Here is a 20,199-nt window from a genome sequence, read left to right on the forward strand (position 1 = left end):
ATGAAGCATTGACCCCCCCTGCCTTCGCCTCTTCCAGGTAACCGAGACCGCGGTGGGAGAGCAGTGCTGCAGGTGTGCACGAGAGCTCAGGTGTGGGCAGGTGAGACCTGCACGGTCAGTGACCTGACCTGTTTACTGGGCTACTACTACTCAACTCTGCGGTAAGTCACACAAACGCACTCGGGTGGATTTCATGTGGGATTTTTCCAGCGTTGTTCGCACTGCAGCTGTTATTTAGGGCTTATAGAAAAAATGAAGAAGTCATTTTAAATATAGAGCAATGTCGGTGAACTGGGAAAGGTCTCACAGGCTCCATCTAGAAGGCATATTTGTTCATGATTAGATTGCTAATTATACATCACAGTGCTTTTGTAAGGCAGTGTAAGACCTTTGTGTACTGTAGCTGTACAAAATGCATTCATGTTGGACTTAAAATGGACTTAAAATGTCTGTAAATCCTTTAAACTTTAAATAAACTACTGTGTTTTTCTCATGTATTAGAGGCAGTGCCGATTGCATGCAATCAGGTGTTTGACAAAGGCAGCAGACTAACTGTAATGCTCTGGTTTTAGGAAAGAAAGGCGTGATCAAGGTCTCACTGTTGTAATAGACAGCAGAAGGCAGCAGCCTGTTCCAGCTCTGTTGTCATCTCTGTCTGAATTTCAGGTGAGCCCACAGTGGAAAATATGTAATTACCCTCCAACACGCCCAGAGAGCTCTCAGGCCTGAGATAAACTCTGGAGTTGTAATTCTACGTCTACCCTTACCAAAGTTATTATATCATGTCACCCCCTCACACATTTCCTATTGTTGTGCCTCTCGGTCTTTTGACACACTTTGGCTCTTTCTTTCGAAGAGGCACACCTTAAATTTGTAGCGACTGCACTTCCAAGACATTTTTGTGAAAAAGTCCAGCCTCAGGCCTCCTGTGGGGAAGCCTGTCCTTACTTGTCTGTTTTTAACCACACGCTGGCAGCAGGTTCGGTCTGCAGCCGACTCGCAAGAGACGTATCATCATGTTGTGATAATGAGTTTCTCCCTGATGTAAGGATGATAAATCTGTAAACCGTACATCATTTTAAACGCCAGTGTATCAGAAATCTACACGCGCTCTTTTTAAGTGTCGTCTTTGTTTTAAGTGCTTGTGCTTGTTTTTCTCAGGCTTTAGTACCAAATGCACTTTACTCAGCTCTGTTCCTGGCGGACAAAGAGGCAGCAGCCAAACCCGAGAGAGACATCAACGTACAGGTAAAAACACACCTTTTATCTTCACATGGATTGAAGGTATTTCCAGTTTTTCATGTTGCTGAATGCTACACCTAAGATAAGGGATTTGCAAGCATTCAGATTAAACAAGATGCCGGTTAATTCTTATCTAATCTCCTCGCTACAAGCCGTGATGACAGAGATTGGGGGGATGAGCAGGGAATCGGCCTGCGGGTAGTTAAAGTAACCGTAGAGACACATTTTAACTGCGTGTTTGTTTATGTTTTTTTCCCGTTTCTCGGCGCAGACTGAGACGCTGTCATCTCTGAAGGCCCTGCTGAAGCACATCGACCAAACCCAGCTCACACGAGAACTGGAGGGCACGTTCCACTACGACCACAACCACTGGATCCACTTCAGACAGGTGGGTGTGACGGAGGTGGAGCGGCTGGACCGGAGCCAGCGCTATCAAACATACCTGTAGAGTCACCTTGGAGCTTGACAAGGGTGGGGATACCTTCGAGAAAATGTGTTGTTTTTAAAGTTTACGTTGCTCAATGCTTCCCAAGAAAAATCTAATTATTCTAATTGCTGCTTTGCATAAGTTACACAGTTCATGATCAGTTCACACATGACAGTGTTACGTAATTCGGAAAAAAAAGTTGTGAAATGAAGTCTCGCTCACGAGGAGTCAAGAGACCACGAACAACATTTGATTACCACAACTGGTAATCCAAGTTGATGTATGTACATTTTTGACCCAGCAGGTCGTGTCATATTTCACATGGCAAATTTATGAAAGAACCAAAATGCCTGGTTGTGTTTTTGTGACAAAGACGCAAGTGTTTGAATGTTTCTAGCAGAGAAAATTGAATTATAGGAGTCACTGGAAAGTCACGACTGCCATGATAGACGTGGTTTTTACAAGTGTACGGGCATTACGTATCACAACTGTAACTTTAAAGACACATAACAAAACAGAATTGGATTACTGGTGCAGTTATTCAGAATGGAATTAGCAGAATTATAGTTTCACAAAACAGGTTCAGGACAATATCATGCAAATGTTTTGGCTCTGGTTATTCAGTGTCCATCTGCCCAAACACCATCAGCATTGCTTCATAAACAGAGAACACAAAAACCACAGTTGCTCTGTTATTTTACATTTATTATTAGAGATTGAGATATCCATAAAATATCTTTACTGTAAAGAAGACAGTCTTCAAAACAGGTCAGATTAATCAGACGAATAATAGTAAATGATTCATGTAGAGTTTTAGACATTTTCACAAACATCCGAGTCACTTCATTGGTTTCTTCCAGTTATAAATCATCCCTGACATGTGGCCAGGATCGATCAGGATCTAATGATAAATCACATTGTTTCACCTCAGGCAGGTGAGCTGTCACACTCACAGTTTTTTAGTTTGTAAGGTGAACTTAAATCATTTGTTACGAATCCTCAGCTGCATCACAGCTGTCGATATATTTCTATTTTTCCATAATTGAATGTGAAATTGGAATAGTTAAAGTGGCTTAAATATGGCTACAAGTGGCCTCAAAACAATAAAAAACACTTTTCATACCACATACATACGTATGTATACATATATATTCAGGCAATTTGGGCTGATTATTATTCATCAAATAGTTTTATTGTATTACGTAACTTAAAGGGTGCATTGTTTTTCCTCAAAAAATACTGGAGCATCTCTTCTGCCTTCATCTCAAGTTGCTGTTAAATTAATTAAAATAAGTGTATTACATACCTTCCAATTAATGCACACGCAAACACATACAGAATAAACTTGAATAAAAGTCATCGTATTGATTTTCTCATGTATTTGTTTGAATATTTGGTATTGTGCTCATCCAAAAGTAACAGACAATACAGTATTTTAATGATGTGATGCTTGAATTGTGTTGCAGACATTATTTTAAACAAGTAATTGTGTCAGGATCTTTAAAATAACCCTCCCACTGTTGCTAATAATCTCATCGATCTCTCTCTCTCTGACAGAAAATCGAACCGTTTGCCAGCAGCTGCAGCGCCGCCATCGCCTCCCTGCAGGAGTCCATCAGCACACTGAGCGCCAGCAGCAACCTGAAGACCTCGAAGGTCAGACTCAAACCCTGCAGGCAGTCTGGCCTTCTGATTTACGTCTCCGCTGACATTTGTTTTGTTTTTTTTTCTTACTGACAAAACGTTTCTGCTGGCCTTTTTCCTCCTTAACCGGAGCAAACAGCTCGGCTTGTTTTATGGCCTTCGTCCTTGATCTTTGTGCAGAAGAGGTCGCTGACCTCAGCAGAATTTTGTTTTTGAGCTTCGGTTTTTGTGTTTAAACACGAAAACCATTAATTTGCTTGTATTTTGTGTTTACTTCAGGAGGTTTCCGAGGTGATCGAGCAGCAGAGGCATCTGATGAAGTGCGTGCTGGATGACACCCGACTAAACAGACTGCGGTTAGAGGGAGGAACCGTACTCGCCAGAATCAGGAAGGAGGAGGCCTGTGACAATGAAAACTACAGGTACAGGGCGGAATATCCATCAGCGGTCGGGAGTAGCATGTGTGATAACCTACTTGAATATATTTCTTTGCTTTTCTCAGGGATGCTGTCGACATGTTGAATGCATTGTACAACCAAGTGGACGAAGAGGTTCATAAGCTTGTGATTCTGTCCAACAAGTCACAGAAACAGCTGGAGAGCCTGCTGGAGGTGCGCAAGTTTGAGGAGCAGACACAGCAGGTGACCTCGAATTTCATCTTCATTTTTTGTTAATCAAGGTTTTATTGAACTCTTTTAACCCTCTGAACCCAAAGCAGTTTCTTGGCATTTGCTCCTGTGGCATTTTTATTCACCGTGGGTTAGTTTTTGACTGTAATATATAGTCTCCTACTTGTCCTGCAGTTCAGCTGAAATGTTACTGAGTTTTTGTCACATGACTGTTGGTCATAACTGAGTTCGTCATGGCTTCCTAGTTGCATTGGCTGGTGCAGAATTTTTATTTTTTTACAGAATCTGGTTACTGTAAGTAGTTTATTTTGGAGAAATTTTTTTAAATGAGACGTGTCGAATTAAGTGGTTTTGATTAAATTTTAGGGTTAGATCTGATTAATTTTTACCAACTGAACTTTGAGTTATACATGATTCATTCAAAGACCATTGGAAAACTGAAAATCCAATAACTCCTTCTTTTTAAACAGTTTCTGGTTCTGATAAAAGATGCACTTTCAGAGATTTTCTTGCGTTTCATACCCACCAGTACGATTAAGGGCTCAGAGGGTTAACGAACAATACCTCAAATAACTGAGTTCACATAAAAAGAACCAAAACGGCATCAACGGAGCAAAACTACAGCATCATCTCTGCAGAATTCCCAATACAAATGATTTCAAATCTGTTACTGCAGTATCAGTTCATACCTGGAAACAAAAAATAAAGTCCCAAAGCAAAACCCACTTCATATCTAAAGAAACAGGATACCCACATGAAAAAGGCAAAAACACATCTCCAAAAGTATAGTGTTTAACTCCAATTACATATTTTCTCCTTTCATGAAAGGCAAAAACTGATTCCAGACAAGGACATGTGACTCTTTACGGCTGTGCAACTTGGCTTTCATTAACTCGTATGACATGTTCTCTGTCATTATCTTAACCTGTATTCAGGTCTAACTTGGCTTTTCCACTTACGGAGGATAACCCCAGCAGCTAACATAGGGCCTGTCAGGGCTGCAGCAAATGCAGATTTGGAAATTTTGGATGATCTGTTCCCTAGAACCAGAGGGTTGGCTAACATTGCAGAGTTTCTGTCTCCTGTCTGTACAGATCCTCAGCGGCTTTTTTTCATCTCTCTTGACAAAATAATGTACTCACGTAATAAACTTTTTGTTCCAGATCAAACTCTGGTTCAGCGTAGCGGGAGAGAAGCAGCTCACTCCACTGGAATCGATCACTCTGTCTGTAGCCAAAATAAAGGAGATGAAAGAAAGTTTGGAGCAGTTTCTGGAAGAGTCAGTGGTAAATGTTACCACAGTGCAATTCTATGTTAACTTTTAAGTAACCGTGAGAAGACAATCAGCACTAATTCGATGTAACTGTTATCCCGACAGCACCAGCAGAGGCATGGCCTGCAGCTGGTCAAAGAGTCTCCGGAGTCCCTTCCAGGTTCGGTTCTGCTCGACTTTAAACAACATCTGGGTTCCATGTTGAGCAGAGTGGAGCAGAGGAAGGCTAAGCTGGACACCCTGACCAACCTGTATGAGTTCTACGACTCGGTAAGACTCCAAAAGTCATGCCTGTGTGTCCTGTAAAAGGTGATATTACATTTTAGACATGTTCTTTAATCCAGACTACCTTACAAAGAGTTTTACAGAAACACATTTTAAAATAGAGTCTTAAAAGATTGATTCTGAAATTGACTGATTCTTAAAAAAAAAAAAAAAAGTGCAATTCTAGCGATTTATTTTTATTTTTTTAGAACAACCTAACTTTCAGTCCCACTGGCCAGTTTTGGGATTCAGGTAGTTTAATAACACTATTGTTGTTGAACCATATTGTATATCTTGGTCTGAAATAAAATGGTTAAACCACTCTTTCACATCTGCAGGCCAACCAGTGGATGGACCACTGTCAGGATTATTTCCGTCACCTGAGTCTGGACAGCACAGCTGGCAGATTTTCTCCATCCGTGGTGCAGATCCTGCAGGATTATTGCAGCGAGGCTTCCAAGTTCTCCACGGAAAACTTCAGCACGCTCAATGACATGGTGCTCTCGGTGGAGAGTCCTCAGCAGCTGCAGCAGTGGAACTCTGTGTGGCACAAATGTCAACAGACCAAACAGCAGCTGGAAGAGACTTTGGCTCAAGCCATGACGGCAGCACCGAGCTCCGCAGCAGCCGATACGTCGGATCCTTTAAAGACTCCGGAAAGTCAGATTGCGAGTCCAGAGCAGCTTGGAGCCAACGGGTGTGTGCGTTTACCCGGGGCGATCACACCGCTGACTTTTGAGGAGAGCAAGAATGACTCTAATGGGCCTTTCTCCAAGAGCCCATCCAGTTCCATCTCCTCTTCATCACACTTCACGTTCTCCCCCGACTCCGAGAGCAAACTGAGGCAGAGTCCGTCCATGTTCGACGACACGGACAGCGACTGCACCATCGACTCCACCATCTCCTGCCACTCCGAGCCCATCTACTCTGGAACCTCGCGGCTCCGCAAGCAGCCCATGAAGAAGATCATGAAGAAGACCATGAGCTACGAGCTGACCCCGAGAGACAGCGGCCACTCGGATGTCAGCCACGTTCACGGCTACACGGGAGTCTACATTAAAGGTTTGGAGGTGGCCAACAACGTGTCCGCGGAGAAGAAGCTGCAGAGGCCGGACGTGTTGAGCCCCGCGTTGGGCCGCAGTCGCAGCATGTCGACGCCCTCCAGGACCCATAACAGACGCAGTGACGGAGAAGGCAAGAAGCAGAGCAGGTGAAGAAGTGCATCAGTGCTAATTAGCATACACTATGGCTTTATGGGTGTCCACTTTTCAAAAACAACAAGTGTTTCTGCAGCATGTTCACAAAATACTAGAAACCATCTTTTGCATTCAGACAAGCCTTCATACTTGTCAGGCATTCAGAAGATGCACACTTTTCCATTAATCTGACTCACAACGGCAATCTTACTAATGTGGACGTAGTAACATTTCTCTATCACTTTCGATACAAGTCTGAACAGCATGGACTCACATTATTGGATAGGCCTGTACAAGCTAAACACTAAAAGCTGTGTAAACATATTTGAAAACTTTTTTCCCCATATAAGCACCAAAATTGCTCCAAAAACATCACAGAGAGCAAAAGACACAGTTTGCCGCCAAAAACACAACACACTCGTTTACTTTGTTCTATAGTTTCACATCCATTTAAAACTGAAATGTCCATAAATATAAAACTTTACTGCAATAAAAACAGATCCGAACAGGTTAAGGAGACTGACTCAACATTGAATGTGATCCAGGTTTCATCCAACTGATATCAGGAGTTTAGTTTGTTGCTTCCAGCTGTTTTTACGAGTCTTTCCTCTGAGTTTATTAAATACCTGCAGCATCAGACAGCGGTGGCATCAACATGAGCGTCTCCAAAGAAAGAAAGAGGCTTAACTTCATGCAGTGACCAATGTCTGAATGTCAGAATGCTGTTAACAGACCGAAGCAAGAATGTTAGGTATCCCATTTCTTTAAAGGGCTTCTGGAAGCACTTTAAAATCTCTCAAGTCCTTCTCTTGTGGTGTTATTTTGTCTATCCCACATTATAATCTGTCAAAGTTACTGTCATGGACAGTATTTAAAGTCATGTGGAGACTGTGAAACATGGCAGTGACATTTTCCTTCAGTTCAGGATTGAATTGCTTATTCAGCATGACCAAAAAAGCCCAAAATATTCAAGTTAAAACAAAAATAAAATTATTGATTTGAGATGCTGGAATTAGCAGGTGTTAACATTTAATCAATTTATTTATTTTTTTTACTTTTTTCCTGATTACCTGGATTTTTTTTGGGTAGCATTTCATTCATTAAATGAATGTACTGTAAATATAATCCTGATTATTCTTAGTCTTTAACCCTTTTTTGTCTTTCTGTTCACCAGTAAAGTGCAGCACATCATGGATGAAATGATTTCCACAGAGCGGGAGTACGTTCGCTCTCTCAGCTACATCATCGAACACTATTTCCCGGAGATGGAGCGTCTCGACTTGCCTCAGGACCTGCGGGGGAAGCGCAGCATCATTTTCGGGAATGTGGAGAAACTGTGGGACTTCCACAGCCAATATTTCTTGAAGGAGCTGGAGGCGTGCGCCCACTCCCCGCTGTCCATCAGCAGCTGTTTCCTCCGACACGTGAGTCCTCATTGTCAGCTTAACAAACGACTCGGACTGTCGTAGTTTCACTATTAAAATCAAAACCACAGGTAGCTGAAGACGCACCTTTACAACCTCCGGGCAGCTGAATCATTAATGGTGTTTGGCAAAGCATACCGAAAGTGCTGCATACTTTTTGCTGTCGGTAGTGTTGTAACTTGTTAACGTTGTGTGCAGGAGGATCAGTTTGGAATGTATGCCCTGTACAGCAAGAATAAGCCCCAGTCCGACGATCTGCTCTACAGCCACGGGAACGAATTCTTTAAGGTGCGTCTGGATACTCGCGGTTGCATTCCTCACAATGTGACTGATGTCGGGGTAAAGAGAGTGGACACAAAACAGCACCCAAAGCAATTGATATCATAAGGAAACATGCAAACTCTATTAAAATGTGTTCAAAACAGTTCAAGTTCAAGTTCAAAAATCTTTAATATCCCCGTGGGGAAATTTTTGTGCAGCCAGCAATGAGACAGTCACTGCCACAATCACACATGCAACAACAACAACAGAAAACAACAGAGAAAGGACAAGACCGCTCACTTGTTTAACAGGGAAATAGCAGCAGGGACAAAAGAAAATTTATATCTATTGGTCCTGCAAATTGGCAGAACATACCTGTGCCCCAGCGGAAGTAATTGGAACCAGTGGACCAAGGGATGGCTCTGGTCTGTGGCGATTAAACGGGCCTTGGCTAATAATCTGATTTGATGTAGGGCTGTCAAGTTATTTAGGTTCGTCCCTGCTATTTTTCCACACAGCCTCACAATACCTTGTAATCTGTTTTTGTTTTTAACAGGGCTATTCTATCTCAAATGATCAGATACCTTCTGCTCAGCCGTCTCTAAGTTGCTTGAAACTTTTTTTAAAATCACAACATATTGATATTCACAGTGGTATCTGTGAAGTTTACTACTTTTTAATTTTTAAAAAGTTTTTTAATTGCCTGTCAAACTACTTTTAGCAGGTTTTTTCTTTTTTGCACAGTGAAGTTTGAGACTGAACAACAATATCTCAGGAACTATTAGAGATAAAAGCCAGAAATGTTCAGTTATTCTAATCATGTAATTGATTTACAATCAAATCTATATTGGACAAGTAGATCAAATACGCCTTGTTTATAGGTGGGCTGAAATATGGGGGGAAAAAGGTAATGCTGTCATGAAAAGCCCCATCTTTAACCGCAAATTAGCAAAAAACTGATAATGCAGAAGTCAGCTACAGATATTTTCTGAACCATATGTAGCTGCATGTCACAATTACACAAAACAAAACATGTAGAATCACAAAAATACTTTTTAAAAAGGTACAATTGTTGAAGTTTCATGGCTGATTAAAGCAGATATGACAAGTTGTGAAGTAAAATATTGTTAAATAGCCTGATCCACGTAGAACAGAGTTCCAAAATGATGTAGTGATTGAAGATGGAGTGACTCAGCACAGATGCACAAAGATTTAATTGTGCCCTCGATTGATCACAAACAGTAGCATACACATGAGAGTCTGATTTGTTGCTCTGCTGGCAGGTGATTTGGATGAATTAAAAACGACAAATAACCGCTCCTCGCTGCTTCTCTCTCCAGAACAAGCAGATGGAGCTCGGGGACAAGATGGACTTGGCGTCCTACTTGCTGAAGCCCATTCAGAGGATGAGTAAATTTGCGCTGCTGCTCAAAGACCTGATAAAGGAGTGCAGCCAGTCCCAGGAGCAGGAGCTGAGTGACCTCCGCACTGCAGAGGAGATGGTCAAGTTTCAGCTTCGCCATGGCAACGACCTGCTGGCCATGGATGCCATTCGAGGCTGTGATGTAAGTAGTGATGAGCAGGTACAGAGCTTGTGTGTTAAAATGCTCCTCAACTGCATTATAAGACAATCTGGAAGCAGGGAGGTCTTCAAAACTATTTTTGAAATGGAGGTCATGATGTTATATATACAGTAGAGTGAGGTCAGAGTCCCACCAGGGATTGTATTGTTCTCTGTGACGCATGTGAGCGCTCGTGTTTCCTCTCCAGGTGAACCTGAAGGAACAGGGTCAACTCCGCTGCCAGGATGAGTTCATCGTCTGGTGTGGACGCAGGAAATACCTTCGCCACGTCTTCTTGTTTGAGGACCTCATCCTCTTCAGCAAGACCAAGAAGATAGAGGGAGGATACGATATTTACATCTACAAACAGTCCTTCAAAGTAAGAACTGCTTGTTTAACACTGAACCCCCAGTTTCTATTGCTCCTGTCATGTTTTTAGTCACTGTGGGATCATTTTTTTACTGTAATATAAAGTCCTGCACCTCTATGGAAACAGAACAACCATAGCTAGAAGTAGAAAAAACTTTAAAAAGGACTTTAGTGCAGTATGTTCCAGATATGTTGACATAAATCATAAAGAAATATTAAAATTGCATTTCTTAGATTTTTTTATGTGAAAAAATTTGTAAAAATTTGAATCAACATATACGACATTTTAAATACCTGCAGGTACTGCCAATATTGAAATGTAATGGCAGCTCCGCATACTTTAGATATTTTACTTTTAAAATTTTTACAACCTTGTGTTTTCACTCTAGTCTGCACATTAGCAGTAGAAATATATGTCACCATGCTGAATGCATCTTCCCACAGCTTGCTGACAAACTGCTTTACTGTGTACTGTTTTTGAACCATGCTACATTTATTGTTATTTATTTATTTCTCCAATGCATTTTCCTTTCCTGTCATTCTCTTTAATTTGCTTCCATCTCCTATCTACCTCATGTAAACACAGCCTGCAGTTCAGCCGAAAAGTCTCAGGATTTTTGCCACATTCCTGTTGGTTGCAGCTGAGTCACTTGTGGCATTTTATTTGCACCACAAAGTGCAGATGTTTTTTTTTGTTTTTTAGAGAGTCTGTTGCAAACTGTTTATTTTTAGTGAATTAAAATAAAACAGGAAAAAGTGAATTTGATGAAATATCACGATTTTAAGCATAGATTTTGTAAAATTTTCTGCCACATGTCATGTGTGATTAGTTGTCGGAAAGCTGAAAATGCCACAATTCTTTGTTTTTACAGTCTTTTGAAAATGGTGTGATTTTTACATTTTTTTGAAGATAATGTGCTTTTTTTTTTTTGCACTTTCTACACCTCTTCCTAGCTAACAGAGCATTGCTTTTTTTCTATTCTTTCCGTTTAGACGGCAGAAATAGGTATGACTGAAAATGTTGGCGACAGCGGCCTGCGTTTTGAGATCTGGTTCCGTCGGAGGAAGTCACAGGACACGTTCATACTCCAGGCCAGCTCTGCGGAGGTCAAGGCAGTGTGGACGGCTATTATTGGAAAGATCCTGTGGAGGCAGGCGCTCAGGAACAGAGGTGTGTTTCTGTGCCAGACTGTATAGTTTCACACAGACCATTCAATAGTAATATGAAGTGATAAGGTTATAGTTTGTCATTAAAGATGTACGTTTTTTTGGATTGTAGAGTTGCGTATGCAGGAGATGGTGTCCATGGGGATTGGAAGCAAACCTTTCATGGACATCAAGCCAAGTGATGCAGCCATCAGCGACAGAGCCATTGACTACATCATGAAGGGGACAGGTGAGCTCATTTCGTGCACATCATACTTATTCAGCTACTCAATTTTGTCTTTACTGAAACCACAAAAACATGAGCAGATGTTTAAATGCAAACTGTATTTTTAAGGGTTTTGTTAAGTAAACACCACAGCTGGAATCCAACGCTGAGTTTTCATTACAACCGCAGTAAATTCCTTTTTATTCCTCACCATAAAAGAAAAATCCTGCCTTAATTATCGCAATTACCAACCGCAGGAATTTTATACATTCGTTACATGCATTCCTCGATCCTTGTCTCAACCGACAGAGTCCAGGACCAGGGCGTCCATTGCAGTGCCATCATTCGAACACTGCACCTCATTCAAGAGGCCTCACTCCACCATCTCCAACAGCAGCACCTCCTCGTCCAGCAGCCAGTCGTCCTCCTCCCTGCTGGGTTCGCTCAATCTCCACCTGTACTCCTCACCCTCTCACCCGCACACACATCCGTACCCGTTAGGCAGCGTTTCCTCCTTCGCCCAGTGGCCCTACGACTGCATCGAGGAGGACGAGCTGGAGCAGGACACTGGGAGTCAACCCTCCATGAGTGAGTGGCTGTTTTATTGCCTTTTTGGCAAGTGGGTTAATTTTGAAGATTCAAAGAACAAATAAAAGTCAGATTGGTTCATTGTGTGCAGCTCAGTTGTGCTGAAGTCTTTTCTGAAATTTTAATGTTGCAAGTAAATCTTATTGATTTAAACCGCTTTTAAGGAAGTGAGAGAGCATCGTTTTCTGGCCGTTTTCTGCGTAGACATCTTGTGATGTGTGTTAGCACACATTGGTTTAGCAGCAGAAATAGTGATTTCAGTGATTTTTAATATCTTTGTACACAAGGTTTCATTTGAGATAAAGTTCAGTTTCTTTGAATTTTTGGTCTTTTTGGTAACATAGCATCAGCTGTGGACATCCATCCATCCATTATCTATACACCGCTTTATCCTCACTAGGGTCATGGGGGGCTGGAGTCTATCCCAGCCGACTTAGGGCGAAGGCAGGGGACACCCTGGACAGGTCGCCAGTCTATCACAGGGCCACACTTAGAGACAGACAACCAAGCACACTCACATTCACACCTACAGACAATTTAGAATCACCAATTAACCTCAACATGTTTTTGGACTGTGTGGGAGGAAGCTGGAGAACCCGGAGAGAACCCACGCTGCACAGGGAGAACATGCAAACTCCATGCAGAAAGATTCCGGTGCCCCCACCGGGATGCGAACCGGCAACCTTCAACCTTCTTGCTGCGAGGCTACCAACTGTGCCACCCTGCAGCCAGCTGTGGACAACCGTTCAAAATCTTAACCTAAAATCAGCTCTTGAAGTACTTTCAGTTGTAGTACGGATTATTTACATGGGATCAGGTGTGAAGATGACAGGTCAGTTATGCAGAAATGCAGATTTATCCTGAAGGTCCTGTGTAGATTCTTGGTCATCCAGGTCCTGGTCATCCTAAGAGCTTCAGTAGAGAGCTGTTTTTGGTTCTTGATGCTGTTTTTACCTTCATCTAAGTAGCTTCTTCAGTTCTAACTCAATAAAAGGAGTCCTGAAGCAATTTATCATCATCTTCAGTTCGCGTGGCAAATGGATCATTAACAACACTCACATGCCTTGAGGTGTGAAATATTGTGAAACTGCCAGGTGAGGGATGAGTCAAGATGTTGATGATGGTGAAACTCTCTAAGGGGCCAGCTCAAGGCTGCATAATCAGTTCTTGATAAGTGGTGTCTTGTTTATCCAGCGTGTGGACATTGCTGTCCTCAAAGGAGTGTCTCTGATCTTTTAGATGCACGGTTTTGCAGTCCTGCCAACCTGAGAATTGGTTTTAATCCTGTGTGCTACTTTGGGTTTGTTAAGAGATCAGTGGTGGCCTGTCAAGACTTGTGTAAAATCCTTGAGATTGTTGAAATGCAACATGGAAATCCTCCACATTCACTGGACTGGTATTGTGCGGGTAGAAACATAACTAGGTTGCATAACAATTGGCTGCCTGGTTAAGCATCCTTCCTAGTGTTAGATTGTTGACCTCCAATTAACTGCTCCTGACCACTTAGTGGCATGAGCAGTTTCCATACAACACACTATATGTCCTTTTCAGTTAATTGTTTTCATTGTAAAACTTGGTTTGTCCAATTTTGGTTACTCCTTCATGTTGCAACCTCCCGATCCAGGGTCATAACGAGAGCCTGATCGCCATATCAAAGTATCAGCATATATTGGACAACATATATTAAAACTTTATTTGACAGAACATAATGCAGAAAAAGATGCCTCAGGTCATTTAGAAACAGTGTCATCACATAGTTCGTCCAGCAGAGCAGCTTTAACTCCAGTATTTACAATACTCTCAGCACTGTGTGCAGCGCATGTAGCAGAGTACGTGTTGGAGTAGAGCAGACTGTGCTGAAGAGCCATCTTCATGGTAAGCTGCTAACTAGTTGACAACAATGGCCCGTCATTTTTCTGTTCCAATATAACTCCAGCATACTAAATAACATCAGCCAATATATCAGTATTGAATTTCTTACTTCCTAATATTGGTATCGCCTCCAAAAATGTATTATCAATTGGGCTCTAATCGTATTATTTAGATAACTCCTCAATCTTTGGATGTGTGCAGTTTCAATCAGTCCAAATCAGTAAAAACATTTATATAACAATATTAGCAATAGAGTAATAAAACAAGCAAAACCAGGAAATACAAGGTGCATGTGTGGCGTTTTTAAATGTGTGATTACTGCCTGACTCAGTGTCTTTTATTGCTGCAACCACTAGGAGTTGCCAAAGTGTAAAAATATCAAATCCCATACGGCTTGACGAACTTGGTAACTTCCCACACAGTGACCGGAGTTACCTGTCGGCCAGTCCTGTATCACACTATTAATGTGTCTTCCTCTGTGCGTTGTCCTGCAGTTACGGAGAGCTCCGAGACTTCCTCCCAGTGCACCTCCAGTGACAGCGTAACAGGGCTCAGCACCCTCACCATCCCCGGCCACACCGGCATCACCATGGACTCCTACAACAACAACAACACCACCGAGTCCTCCTCTTTCCTCTGCTCCTCCACTCCTCCCTCCTCCATCGTGCCTCCATCGATATTCCAGAAAGATGAGGATCTCCAGCAGCCGGGCACCAAGTTCATCACAGCAGTGAGTTGTTTACTGACCTTAATTAATATCATTCCATATAAACCTACCTCTGTACAGACGTATGATTTAATGAACACAGAACATTTTACATTTTGTTTCTTTTCCAATCACTATATAAACTACTATTGCTGCCTGTGGATCGTGTGAGTCCCCCTAAACCTGTTAAGTAGTTTGTAAAAGAAGAACTAACGAAAATTTGTTTATTAGGAACTTCTTTCTAAAAGAAACCAATTTGATGTGTTATGTTCAGTTTTAGTTGAAACCGTCTAATACAAGTGTTGATTCAACCGTATGGTCACTGTAGTGGATGTAGTTTACACTGCTATTGAATTTATTTGCATTTTTCAGATAGTTCTTTTCTACCAGTGCTGATGAATTTGAGGAAAAATATCTAATTCTGTGATGATTTAAAGTCACAGATGTGCAATCAAAATATTAACTGTTCTGTTTTCTAATGCCAGCATAATCAATTATAGGATAACTTACAAAAGAAAAAGATAATTGTTTATTACAATAAGATAATAACACAATTGTTTCTAGTGTGTATTTTTTTAATGGCATAGAAGGTAGAGCAGTTGTCACAAAATATAGGAGTCTCAAATAAATTCAAAATAGCAAAAAAAAATTACAATAATCCTGATAAGAAAAAAACAGGACCTGATACTAAAATAGGCAGGAGATGTATGGCTCAGGAGCAGCATTTAAGTATTGCACACTCTGCAATCAATTTGATAAAGTAATAACAATAAATAAATAAACCCTGGCTCATACACGCTGCAAAATGTATATCATAACTTGCAGCATGGTGATTTAATTAATTAACTACTTTTGATTAAATTAAATCAACTGGGTCACACCATATATGCTCATTGGCTCAGTGCCACAAAGTCATCAAAATGCTTCTCATACCTTTTTTTGTTGTATTTTAGGTAGTTATATTGACTACACATACTTTTTTTTTTCTGTTTTACATATTCGTTATGTGTACATTTGGATCCCCTAAAGGCATACAGACATTTTTAATCTGTGAAGACAACAGAAGTGTGAATGTCACCAGTGAATAACGTCTTATCCCCTTATGAGTCTGAAGTGCTTGAGCTCTCTGGAAGTATTTTTGTTTTGAAAAATAAAGATGACAAACGTTAGAAAGAATAGTGAATAGAAAGATTTTAGTACTTCAAAAAATATATTGTACATAATTTGTCGAAGAAAAGCGTATCTCCAGGATCATATTTGTTGATTGAAGCCTGACTGTAGCTCCTGTTTGATGATTTTTAAAGATCCATTCTGTGTAAAGAGGGTTTATTGTGAGCATACTGTCAACAACTATGAACTCCAAAACACAACTAGAGAACGGAAATTTGCCTGACCACAGCTATTTGATTGATATTAAGTGAAAATATGCTAAAAATTACGGTGTAATTGTTTAACCTTCTCAAACCCCAAACCTGTCAGCAGGCTTGAAAAGGATGTTATTGTGAAAAATTGTTTTATTTCCGCCGTTTATCAGATCCGGAAACTGTAAAAATTAGATAAATTGTCAGATTTTCAACTTTATCGTGTTCTTTGAACTAACCATTTGGTGTATGCAATTTAATTGAGAAAACTGACCAAATCTAGGCTTAAAATAATATCATGATATTTAATCGGTGTCACTTTATTCTCTATGTTGCATTTAAACGTTTGCAGAAAATAGAAAAATAAATGCAGTGTGACTCGGAAATAGCATGCTGAGGAGCAAGTTGCAAAACAAGATGTTGGAAGATACATTTAGGATGCAGAGTTTGTAGAGGTTGTAAAAATATAAATTAAATTGAAATAGTTAAATAGCCTCCAGTTGTATGACTGTATTGGTAAAACTTGTGTGCATTAGGAAAAATGATAAACATATTTTCTCTAGTTTCTAGCTTCTCTTTTTTGTTAAGTTTTGTTTTTTTAATGATTTAAAGCATTATAAGTGTGTCATCCTGCACAAAAGACATGTTTGAGTTGCCGTTCCTTCTAGCCATGTTTTTACCATTTCCACAGTGGTGCAAGACTTTGGGTTTCAGTAAAAAAAAAAAAAAAGCCAACAATGAGGAAAAATATGATGTACAAAAACTGCCAGGGTTCAGAGGGTTAAAGCCTCAGAGCAGTTAAATCTGTTTCATTTATGTTGAACAATTACATATATTTATCTTCCAACTCGAAAATCTGAACATTCATGTAAAGAATACTGTCATCTGCAAAAGCGTTTACACGATAGTATGTTCTTGATTCATTCGTATGATATGTAATGTTGTGAGGAGCTTTTATTTCATTCTCAACTGCTAACAAACGTCCCATCAAACAGCTTTGTTAAAAGAGGAACTTAAAATAATCAGCTCACTTTCTAAGTTCGGCCCGGAGATGTGAACAGCAGTAGTAGAAATTAGCTGCAACATTAGCTTCACTCACCACCTTTTTGCTGTTTTGTTTTTACCAGAGCAAGACCTCTCATATAGCAGTAGGCCTCTCTACAGTGGTCTGAGGGGTTTTAGCTCAGTAAGTAACCGGCGTCACAGGAGTGGACGTCTGTGTTGTCCCCTTCACAACCTCATTAACAACTGTGAGGAAGCACCCGTGGCCTGAATACTAATCTGTGTGGAAATGCTTTCGGTGCCTGTGTTGTGTTCTGCATGGCGGTGTGTCCTGATTGGTTTAGCGGGTTCTCCTCCTCGCCGGTGGTTTTGTCTTGTAAACTTCTGGTCTCTTGTTCATGTTTTCCTCATTCTTTCATTTGTGTGCATCTGTTTGGCATGAGGGTGAAATGTATGCAATTAAATGTCACGTGTTCTTCCTCAGGGGCATGTAAGTTTGAACACATGCATGCTGTGTTACATTATGATAATCTTTGTTTTTAGAGCACTTTTCAAAATCTAAAACAGACAAGTCAGATAAAAAAAATTAAAAAAAAACACTGTTTAGCATATTAAAAACTATTACAGTGTTGGAAATTGCAACACAAGTACAATCAGGAAAGGCTCTCTGCCCAAACTATGTCTTAAGAAGAGACCTCAAAGAGGTCACTGACCTGATTTCTTCTGCAGATTTTACCAGAAACTCAGGGCCCTGACTGTAAACACTGGCCACTTTCAGCCCCTGGGCCCCGAGAACAGACAAAAGACCCCAGCCAGAACATCTGCAAGTGCATACCGGTGCATATGGTAGTAAGAGGTCAGAGTTATAGCAGAGAGAGGGACCATGAAGGGGCTTCAATCTGTAAAATCTCTTCTTAAAACATACTGGGGCCAATGTAAAAAGGCTAAAACCAGAGTGATGCGATCACATCTCTTGGTTCCTGTTAAAAGCCTGGCAGCAGAGTTCTATACAGTCTGGAGTCGACTGAATAAAAGAATGTAAACTTTTTGTCTTTAAATGTTAAGATGGATTGAATCCCTTCTGAGATGATAACAAGATGTTAAAGCTTAAATTAAACTGCCAAACTAGACGCAGAGATTCTTTGCAAAAGGCTCGATATAAGGCACAAAGGAACTAGCTGATGGCTACAGCCTTCGTTTCAGTTCAGTTTCATATATTTGGATATGCCTGACTTTGTGTTTTTAATAAAACGTTGAACTTGAGACAGATAGCAAGACTTTATTTAGTCTTTAGTCAAGAATAAGACAAAATATCACAATGTAGATAGCAGTGTTAGAGTAGCCAATCAGTTAAAAAATGAACTGTTCAATGTGTAGTTACATACAAGCGTTTTAAAAACGTGTGATAAATAAGAAGAACTTCAGTGTTGTTCTGTGCTGTCGGACACAAATGATGATAAATCTTTCAGCTGACGTATTTCCTTCCCATTTTAAGACCGCTTTAAGCCAGAGAGTGTAAAAAAATAAAACATCTCTGCATATTAAAGGAAACAAAAACACATGTTGATGAAGGTTTTGGCAGATATATCAAAGAAATGTTATTTTTTAATGCATTTTAACAGCTAAAGACAGGTTTTGAGAAACAACTCGTCTCAAACATTCATTGTAACGTTACAGTCATGTTATTGAAGTTTAATCAGAAATAAGTTTGCGGAACTCTGCTTTCCATAAGACACAATTTAGGTTCTTGGTTTTAAAACACTGACGCTTAGACATGACAATTTTAGCCAGAAAACTGAAAGGTTTGCATCATAAACAGATGTTTAACTGGGCGTCTTTGCTTGACAGAAATTCTTAATATTGCATGCTTGCTCGATTGAAACTATTTTGCTATTTGTAGAAATATAAATATATATTTTGAAATATATTCTCATGTTTGATGTCTTTTTTTTTGTCTGTCTTTGCAGCTGTGAAGTCCTCAAGCAGCAGTTTGTATTTCGCATCAAGAAGATGGAAAATAAGAGTCAAACTTCAGAGCACTAAGACTTTATTGGCTACAACCCCACCAGTACATGACATTTCAATATGACACTGTAAATTGAGAAATGACACAAAATATACACTGTCATGATGGTACGTCAGACGTCTGTACATTTGTTTTAAGGAACTAGGCACGTGTTTATATTGTAGATGTATTTTACAGAACAAAAAGTAGCAAAACAATCCAGAAAATGTCGTTCTTTTGTTGTCGCCAGTCCTGCGTTGTGATAAATTTGTACAGAAGATTAAAATGTTTTAAACATATTGTTGTGTTCATTTCTTTACTACAATTTTTATGTGACTTACAAAAAAAATAATAACAATTGTTTCCCCCTAACGAATGACTGCCGTGGTTTGCAAACAAAAGCTTCAAAGTCTGGGAAAGCTTTCTGAAACTATCAAAAGTGTGAGTGCAGTTAAATACAACTAGCAGATATTTCCACTGATAAATAAGTATGAAAACCACACACGCATACAGACTCTTGCAAATAGAGAGCCAGAACTGCACTACGAGACCCACTACTACCGTTGCACAAAGAGGCGCAGAGGTTAAGGAGGATGAGTGGTTTTTTTTCTTCTCATGAGAGACGCTGACATTTGCTCACCGCAAGCCTTGTGTTCTTAGTCCGAGTGAAACATCAGATGCAGACCACAGCCCGGGCTGAGCAGCAGGGGTTTTCACTCCATTATAGGCAATTGAGACAGAGCAGAAAGCCACATTAGTTGCACAAAAAAACACACAAAAAAAAACCTGCTTAACGTCTCTTAAGCAGCAGTATGCAGCTGTTCCCTGGTCCTCTCTATACACATACACACTGTTTAATTTAAAGTCTTAACCCTCAAATTTCTTCTCAGAAAACTTCAGCAGTTTGATCATTTGGATTTTGCACTTCTCTCCTTAGAAAACCAAAAGCAGAGGACTGCAGAGAGGATGACCTCGAAGCCCAACACACAAAGCTCCAGTACC

The 20,199-nt window shown here is 40.4% G+C and overlaps 1 protein-coding gene across 2 annotated transcripts in view; it reads left to right on the forward strand.

The window, feature by feature from the left end:
* The window catches only part of plekhg4b (pleckstrin homology domain containing, family G (with RhoGef domain) member 4B), a 33,141-nt gene extending 13,645 nt beyond the window's left edge, over nt 1–19,496 (forward strand). The window contains exons 5-24 of one of the 2 annotated variants that reach the window (XM_008285692.1): nt 38–161; nt 573–666; nt 1,162–1,248; nt 1,514–1,630; nt 3,227–3,325; nt 3,593–3,735; nt 3,816–3,954; nt 5,106–5,228; nt 5,321–5,485; nt 5,818–6,689; nt 7,850–8,099; nt 8,298–8,387; nt 9,701–9,925; nt 10,131–10,301; nt 11,285–11,462; nt 11,571–11,687; nt 11,973–12,251; nt 14,618–14,853; nt 17,318–17,376; nt 19,160–19,496. In XM_008285692.1, the coding sequence (XP_008283914.1) occupies nt 38–161; nt 573–666; nt 1,162–1,248; nt 1,514–1,630; nt 3,227–3,325; nt 3,593–3,735; nt 3,816–3,954; nt 5,106–5,228; nt 5,321–5,485; nt 5,818–6,689; nt 7,850–8,099; nt 8,298–8,387; nt 9,701–9,925; nt 10,131–10,301; nt 11,285–11,462; nt 11,571–11,687; nt 11,973–12,251; nt 14,618–14,853; nt 17,318–17,362 (3,554 nt within the window). In that variant the 3' untranslated portion in view covers nt 17,363–17,376; nt 19,160–19,496. The remainder of the gene's footprint in view (nt 1–37; nt 162–572; nt 667–1,161; nt 1,249–1,513; nt 1,631–3,226; nt 3,326–3,592; nt 3,736–3,815; nt 3,955–5,105; nt 5,229–5,320; nt 5,486–5,817; nt 6,690–7,849; nt 8,100–8,297; nt 8,388–9,700; nt 9,926–10,130; nt 10,302–11,284; nt 11,463–11,570; nt 11,688–11,972; nt 12,252–14,617; nt 14,854–17,317; nt 17,377–19,159) is intronic. The other variant, XM_008285693.1, reaches the window with a different exon arrangement.
* Nucleotides 19,497–20,199: the final 703 nt, after the last annotated feature.

Source organism: Stegastes partitus, unplaced genomic scaffold (assembly GCF_000690725.1).
Source record: "Stegastes partitus isolate 25-593 unplaced genomic scaffold, Stegastes_partitus-1.0.2 Scaffold413, whole genome shotgun sequence".
Taxonomy (NCBI): Eukaryota; Metazoa; Chordata; class Actinopteri; family Pomacentridae; genus Stegastes; species Stegastes partitus.